Source organism: Gobius niger, assembly GCF_951799975.1.
Source record: "Gobius niger genome assembly, chromosome: 16".
NCBI lineage: Eukaryota > Metazoa > Chordata > Actinopteri > Gobiiformes > Gobiidae > Gobius > Gobius niger.
Genome location: NC_136867.1, coordinates 10176496 through 10185057, shown reverse-complemented (window position 1 = coordinate 10185057; position 8562 = coordinate 10176496). Strand labels below are relative to the sequence as shown.

The following is an 8562-nucleotide window of genomic DNA, read 5'->3' as shown; positions in this document are numbered from 1 at the left end:
CTTCAACACGCAATTTGAAATGAAATCGGGTTATACAGTATGAGAGTGCATAATGCAGCTATGGAAACATCACGCTTGTAGATCAATAACGAGTTATGAAAACTATTTACTGACCACTCTCATAAGAGTCACTGTAACATGATGTCCAAATAAATAACTGGGTAATACTGAATACTATTTGTGAGCGTGACATGCTGAAGCGCACATTTTTATTCAGGAGAACTAATGTCCGGTGTCAGTGCACAAAAGCAGATAACATAATTTAGAGTGGAGAGCAGTCTTTGTGTTTCACACAGGTCACCAATAGAAATCAGTTTCAGTCAGTCCGTTTCTTCTCTCGCTGGCTCAGCTGGTGCTCCCGTTTGATCCGAGCGTAGGGCCCAATGCTGTCATCGAACACAAAGTCCCACAACACCCGGGTCCAGGATGTGTGCTGTGGCAGGTCGTCATAGAACTCGGCGGCGATTTCCTTCACCTGCACATACAAACGTCATGGCTGAATGTGACGGAGAGACTGAATGTTTGGTTAAACCATTAACTTGCATTAGGTCATTACACCATCAACATCATGCCCTTGTATTAGTAATGCATTAGTGGAGGGACATGTTTCAAAGACACAGTTACCAATCCTGATCTGTCTAAGCCATAATTTTAGAATATGTTCAGCAATGATCATTAAAAACAAAGCACTGTAAAAGAGGAGGCGCTGCCATGATATCTGCTAAGTGCTGTGTGAGGTCAGTGTCTCACCTGAGGTAGTTTGCTGCCAGGTATGCTCGGGAAGTCATGGTGCTCCATGTGGTATCCCACATTGAAAGTAATCAGATTAAGTGGTCCATAATAAGAATAGGTTTCATGTCCTTTTAGAAACATGTAATGCTCAGCAATGAAATGTCCAGAGATGGGATGAATTCCCATGCCCAGGACAGAGCCGGCAATGAGGTAGACGATAGGCTTAAGGCCCCAGAAATAGAAAATAATCAAGTCTGTTATGAGCTGCACAACTGCATTTTGGACTTCCAGTTGACCGACTGGTTTGGGGTTGACCACCAAAGGTCGCAGGGCATAGAAGAGGGGCTGCAGGAAAAGCCAGAACAGCTTCCGGGCTGGAGTGCAGAAGAACCATCCCTCCCAGTCTGTGGGGATGTCTACATCCCACTGGTCCACTCCCAGGTACCGGTGGTGGTCCACATGGTACTTCTTAAATGAAGCAGAGTAAGGCAGCCCAATGGGCAGGTTGGCCCACATGGCAAACCAGCGGTTCCATTTTGCCAACTTGTTTCCGAAGGCCACATTGTGAGAGATGTCATGAATGGCAAGTGTGAGTGAATGGTTAATGCATCCCCCAAAGCAATAGGCCCAAAAGAAGATCCACTTCCAGGATAGGTCTTGAACCAGGTAACAGGCCAGGAATTGCGTCAGGACCATCCCTGTGACCACCCACTTCAGCTGGGGGTCATGACCCATCAGAGACTTGATCTCGGGGTATTTGGCTGTGAAAAGAGACGTAACATGTTGGCGTTAGAAAAGAGCATTTGACTCAGGCTGTTACAGCAACAGTATGGTGAAAAAGGACATACAATTGTTTGAGAGGAACAAAGAACAATAGTCTTTTGTGTTGGACAGTTAAGGGCAGAGCTAGAATTACTGAACAGACAGGTTAATGTCAGGTGCTGTTCCTCTGGGACGGTGGGGGCAGTTTAATTGGCATAGGTGTTGTTTTGCTGAGGGACATGGAACCAGGAGCTGCTGGAACACATCTGACAAACATCTATGCAGGGGTTGTTTTATATCTATTTATGTTGCTAATGTTACAAAAGTACTGAACATTTGGAGGGGTTACTTGTGGTTAGGAGTCTGGACTTAAACAGAGTAATATTTGTTTGCCTATTTTTAGGTTTCAACTAATTAATGAAACATTCTTTACTTAAAATAAGTTTCCTAATCTGTATTTAAACACTGGTCCAATTGAAATGAATTCAAACGCAGTTGACTCTATACATGAGAGGATAAAAGAGGACTCTGAACACATCTGAACAAATGCAAATCTATCGCTGGCCTTATTTTTTGTGTAAGGCCTTTATGCAAACAGGCTTCACCTTAGCAACATAAACATGAAAGACAAAAGGCTGAGTGGAGCACAGTGCCACTGCCAATAACACTGAGCTGGTCTCTCTGTGACCAAGCCCAGTTCAGTTAAACGTTAGCCAAGAGACAATCCCAATGGGTCACCTGACTGGATACCGATTTATATAATGTCCTGTTTTCTCCTTTATTTACTGGCTTTTATACCTTTTATACAAAACATTAAATGGATGCTGGCTTCTGTGACTGTAAATTTAGATAACTCAAAATCATAAAACTACTCACAGAGCAGATGGTGGCCACTGAACGAAAGCCAACTTTCAATCTAGTAAAATTTAATTTGCTTCAGTTGGTCCAAGTTCATCGACATCACCCAAAGAATGAGGTCAGCAGACGACTACACGCATGTAAGGAATGACCAGATAATTCCATCAGTTAATAACGCTATTTGGTTTTGTGAGTTGATTTAGGACAATGTTGAAGTGCTGAATACAAAAATCACATTGGTTTTGCTCAATGAGGTACATTTTTACGTCACGGACAATTTTTTCCAAAGTGTGTTTGTCTTTACAATGTCTAGCAGGAGTGACATAATTTGCATTGGTACATATATTTTGGCACAAAGTAGCTGCGGTTACGAAATAGCGTGCATTGGTGACAATTTATGAAAGCTACACACAGGTGCTTTTATTATTTGATACAATGCAAAAATGCTCTAAATCAGCTCAACAATTTTAGACCCCCAGTGTAATGACTCCTTCCCTGATGGCACAAGTATACACCAACACAAAGCCATTTGGCTCAAAATTGTAAGAGATCTTCAGGCGTGATCCAGACCTTGATCCCAGGAGGAGTGTTCGGAAAAGGCTTTGCACAGTGGGCCGACTCTTGCATCATCAATATAAGAAAAGGTCATTTGATTGAGGAACATTTTTTGGTGTAAATTTTAATGTTTCCTCTCAAAAATCCTATGTAATTGGGTGCATTATCAGTATCGGAGCAGCTGACAGATGCTCTGATCAGTCACGGGTGGTGCTTATACTTGACAGACATGAAATATTAATTCAAAGACAAAAGTGATGAACCCAAGTGTAACGCTTAGAGGGTTGTGTTGCATAATCTTGTATATTTTCCAAAGCTCCGCCACGAGAAGCGCACACAAAGCCTCCTTCAAATGAGAATGTCCTGATAAGGGAGAATATCCAGACTGCTGATGCCCACATATATAATGTTCGCACACATCATAAAAGTTTATTGGTCCCCAGCCAAAGCAGTGTACACCACATGTTGATGGGATAAAGCAATAGAGAAGGTGAGGGCGTGTCAAGGCCACATATTAAACCTAAATGCTTTAATAATTCAGGGCTCACTGGTGTCAAACAACTGATGACCTTTCTGGAGATTTCCTTTACACCACAGCTGACATGCAACAGAAGATCTAGAAACTAACCACTTTATAAATCAGTGGCTACATCACAGTGGAGTCTTCGAAGCTCCATGCGGTTTATTTAATTGGAAGGACAACAAATGTGGTTAGATGGATTAGCGAACGAAGACCTGCCTCTCGGTGCCTTTCTTCTGACTTCATCTACAACATTGTGTGTTTGTCATGAGTACAGAATGTGTCTTGTTACTGGGACAGCCCAGGGGCACTGTGGCTGCACCTGTTATCAACATGCTCCTATTGTCAGGGAAAGATACGTTTACAGAGACAACACTGGTCAAATCTTGTAGGTGATTCCCCCCCACCAAACCCCATTCTGAGAAACACACACTGACATAACATGTTTTTGGTCATGTGAGAAGAACGCATCAACTCAACTTCTTTCCTCCCAGACTGGAATGTGCTGAAGTGAACAAAAAGTTGATTGACTCAGAAACTCGGTTCATTGGCAAGTCACTGTTATTTAATAAAATATGTACAAATGTAGAATGGTTTCTTTGGCAAGTTGTGTCTCCCCAGGGCACACTTTCTTGAGTTTACTGAAAGCTATAGGCTTATCATTTTTGTCACAGATGAAATGTGTAAGTTTTAGAGGTAATTCGGAATGAATGACAAGTCAATCTGATCCTTGGACCAGTTCTTTGAAAGTTTGTCTAGTATCATATTTAGCCTGCATCCACCCTGGACTCGTTAAACAAGAGCCAGTAAACAGGTTTAACCGGAAGCGATTTTATTGCATAAAGATTTGGACTCATTGCGATAGCGGACAGGTGAAGTAGCCACGGGCGAGGAGGGTTAAATTAGAAGTTCTTACCCAGTATTTCTTTTCTGCGCGAAGTGTGCGGCTGGTCCGTGTAGACCCATTCAAACTCGCCTCTTCCACCTGTCTTCCCCATTGCTGTGCCGTGCGTGTAGTGCGCGCAGACTGAGGCAGGGCTGTGGCGTGTGGTGTGTCATCAGACTCTCAGCGCAGTAGTATCGGACACACCCACTCTCTCACTCGGGTTCAGAGCGCTCAAGGTGGCACAAAGGTATAGTGATCGATTCCAGACCCCTCCCCCGCGTGCGCTCTCACCTGGCCCGGGCTGCAGAAGGCCTCTCAGCCACCAGGGCCCCCATCAGCTAATTGGCAACTACACCGAGTCTCAGAGCGCACTGCAACCTTCTGCTGTCTGCGTTCTCAGAGGGTTAACTAGGACTGTAAACTATGGGTAATTTGACAGACAGACATTCAAGATAAAACTTTAGGCGGTACTTAGTGTGTGTAAGGTTTTAGCAAAATAAAACAGGGACAATGCCAACGTTCTTATATGAAACAATCCCAAAGACTGAATCCACATTTGCATCAGAAAGAAGTAATGAGGATTGGAAATTTGGTTGGTAAGTCAAGCTTGACTTACCAACCAAATTTCCAACCAACAGCCTTATTCTATAACCATTTCCCACTAATAGGCTGTTAGGTAAACATTGATGTACTTAACAACAGTCTTGGCCAGTGGCCACCAACCTTTTGCTGCCAAAGATCACTTAGCTTTGTCTAAGAGAAAGATCATATAGACTTTATATATAGACTGTATGTTATCAGCAAGCTGTTTTATTCACTCTTTTGGAATAATGGGTGCTTAACGTTATAGTGTTGTAAAGGCTATAGGGGTATATGTATATAATTAGTTATTAACACTTTAGATAAAAGAATAAGAGAGTTGAGGACTATTCACTGTATCTCTCATCTCTGTTGTGCAATCATGATCTACTGGTTGATGACTAGTGGTATGCAAACCAACTACTGTAGTTAGCCTAGTATTTTCTCATCAATACTAGGCTAACTAGTATGGATGGAAACATCAGGAACAGTCGATACACTAATCAGCTCTATAGCTACTGCAGAATTGTTATTGTGAAACACTTTGGTCAACTGATGTTTTTTTTTTTAATGGGCTACACCAGCCATTCTCAAAGTCTGGGACATGGCAGCCCCGTCTGAAAATCTCTCAGGTCCCGCTACTAATATATGTAGACATGCTTTGAGGGCCCCCGTGTAGTGCCCCTTGAGGCCCCCCAGAGGGCACTCGACCCCACTTTGGGAAGCACTGTACTATACAAATACGCTTGCATTGAGTACAGGCTATAGGCCTACAGTACATCCACCAACCATCTGAGAAAAGCCTGGCCCTAGTCTATCAAGTATAATATAAAGGCTGAAATATGTCACATATTAACATAAAGAACAATTCTAAATTGAGTTTGACCTATTAATCTGATACAGCAAGATTTTGGGGTTGGTTGTACCGGTGTTTACCAAGGTTTCTACATAGTGTCGATTTGCATTATCATTTTTAAGTTATTTATCTTACATAGATACACAAAATAATATAATAAACGGCTTAATAACTTCGGTGGGTGAAATGTCGCGAGACTTTGTAAGTGGAGCACAGCCTTGACGAGACTTGACTGCAGAGTTGTTTTTGGAGAGGGAGGACCAGGGGAGGACAGCTGAGAGAACAGGAAGAAACACTTTTAAATAGCAAGTAAACAAACTCTAGGATCCATGATGGCTTCGGGGGACACGTTGTATATAGAGACTGACGGCTCGGACATGCCGGCCGAGATAGTGGAACTTCACGAGATAGAAGTGGAGACAATCGAAACGGACGACCACCAGCCGATGATCGCCTTACAGCCTCTTGATGAAGACGACCCAAACTCTATCCACTCGCACCAAGAGGTGATTCTGGTGCAGACGAGGGAAGAGGTTGTGGGCGATGATGACTCCGACCTGCACGGAGACGGTGGATATGGGGAGCAGATACTCATACCCGTCCCTGCAGACGAGGACTACATCGAACACACTTTGGTTACTATCCCCGGGAAAAGCTCCTCATCTGGCAGGATGAAAAAGGCTGGAGGGAGCAAGAAAGGCAGCAAAAAGAACTACTTCGGTGCCGGGGAGATGGGAAGGAAATGGGAACAGAAACAGGTGCAGATAAAGACTTTGGAAGGGGAGTTCTCCGTTACTATGTGGGCTTCGGGTAAGTTCAGTTCTTGCGAGCGGAGTTAGCATGTCGCTTTGTTCTTAGCATGTGTGTGCCTTGTGGCCGGGCCCCGCTGAGGCCTGCTGCTCCGCCAAAGACTACAAGATTTCACGACTTTGAGACACTTAAACTTAAGCAGAAATGTTTTTGTTTTTATGGGAAGCCATGTTTTATGTGTCAATGGGCGCCGCCATATTTTCCCGGTCTAGAAAGTATGGCGGCCCGAAAAAATGGCGTTTATTTGGCCGAGGAACATGGCGGCTTGAGTGGAGCAGTGGCTCCGCTCGGGCTCCGCTAGGCCGCTGTGGCGCAGTTCAGGCCGGAGGCGGGGCGGGGCCACGGGGCTCCTGTGCTGTGTGCTTTGGGTGTCAGATAGATTTATTTGTGGAAAAGTACTTAACTAGTTCTGAAGTAAAAGTACTTCAACTTAACAAGTACATCTGAAGTGTGCAGGGGAATGCCTTGTGCAAATGTGCAATCATTATCAATCTGAAACACTGAAACTATGTGGTAGACGTTGCTTTGCGTTTTGAAAAATAAAAACTATATAATGTGTGTTTCGGTTAAAGTTGTATATTTGCATTGAATACAAACGCAGTTATTGCCTTTGTTGTAATTTTCTTGGTTCTGTCTTGACCAGATGATAAAAAAGATATCGACCATGAGGAACAAATCATTGGTGAAAACTCTCCTCCGGATTATTCTGAATATATGACCGGGAAGAAGCTTCCGCCGGGAGGAATCCCAGGCATCGACCTGTCTGACCCTAAACAGCTTGCAGAGTTTGCACGGTGAGTGACCAGTCACCTCTACAGAGCAGCAATGTTCATGTAACAATATCTCGTGCCAAGGAAAATGTAAAATAGCTTTCGTTCAAGAGCCAGGACTTCCATGAGAAAGATTTAGAGTCTCAGTGGAACTGTAAATAGATCTCTAAACATCAGCTTAATTTATTATTCATATTTTTCCTTCCCAGAATGAAACCAAGAAAAGTAAAAGAAGATGATGCTCCAAGAACAATAGCATGTCCACATAAAGTAAGTATAAATATATAGGGTATGTAAATAACTGCTGTGCTAATTAGTGACTTCTAATGATAATGTTTTGTGCTTGCTCTGCTCAGGGATGTTCGAAAATGTTCAGGGACAACTCTGCAATGAGGAAGCACTTGCACACCCACGGGCCTCGCGTACATGTCTGTGCAGAGTGTGGGAAAGCGTTTGTGGAGAGCTCAAAATTGAAGAGGCATCAGCTTGTACACACAGGAGAGAAACCTTTTCAGGTGACTTTTTTTGTCCATGTGACACCATAGAAATAGTCTTTGAGGCACTTGTAACATTATCCTCTGTCCTTCTGCTTGCAGTGCACATTCGAAGGTTGTGGCAAGAGATTTTCTCTGGACTTTAATTTGAGAACACATGTTCGTATTCACACTGGAGACCGGCCGTACGTGTGCCCATTTGATGGTTGCAACAAAAAGTTCGCCCAGTCAACAAACCTGAAGTCACACATCTTGACACACGCCAAAGCCAAGAACAACCAGTGACCGCTGAGCTCAGGCCCCACAGTCTATTCTCCAACTGAGAGATGACCTTTTCCTCAGACGTTTTTAATGTACATTAAGTTTGGACTATGGAACCTTCGCCCTCAGGTCTGTTTTTGGCACTACCTGGGATTAAACCCAACCACAACGGTTTCTTCTACTGAAGATTAAGGATCTGCACCTAATACTTATTTATACTATTTTACATTTTGTAAGTGAAGTTGCATTGATCCTCCGCAATGATATTTTCAATTTTGTACTTTTCCAGTGTGCATATTGTACACTGACTGTGATGTTGTAATTTTGAGTAGCTCCAATCGAAGAGATTTCAGACTTTTCTTTGTGTGAATGTTTCTGCTGAACAGGGTGTTCTTTGAATAGTTTATTTTGTACAAATGCTGTATCTAAATCATGTTAATAATTGCCATGTGATTTTTTCCCCATAGTAATAAAATATT

General features: G+C 43.1%; 2 protein-coding genes across 2 annotated transcripts; one reads left to right on the top strand and one right to left on the bottom strand.

Moving 5' to 3' along the window:
- Positions 1 to 172: 172 nt before the first annotated feature.
- degs2 (delta(4)-desaturase, sphingolipid 2) lies at positions 173 to 4460 on the bottom strand. Its single transcript, XM_079572964.1, has 3 exons — positions 4344 to 4460; positions 751 to 1493; positions 173 to 475 (listed from the first exon to the last, which is right to left on the bottom strand). The coding sequence occupies exons 1-3, from the start codon at positions 4423 to 4425 to the stop codon at positions 317 to 319; spliced, it is 984 nt and encodes a 327-aa protein (XP_079429090.1). The 5' UTR covers positions 4426 to 4460; the 3' UTR covers positions 173 to 316.
- A 1512-nt stretch (positions 4461 to 5972) lies between these two features.
- Positions 5973 to 8526, top strand: yy1a (YY1 transcription factor a). The gene is made up of 5 exons (XM_079574042.1): positions 5973 to 6558; positions 7202 to 7352; positions 7538 to 7598; positions 7685 to 7843; positions 7925 to 8526. Exons 1-5 carry the CDS (start codon positions 6078 to 6080, stop codon positions 8105 to 8107), a joined length of 1035 nt encoding a protein of 344 aa, XP_079430168.1. The 5' UTR covers positions 5973 to 6077; the 3' UTR covers positions 8108 to 8526.
- Positions 8527 to 8562: the final 36 nt, after the last annotated feature.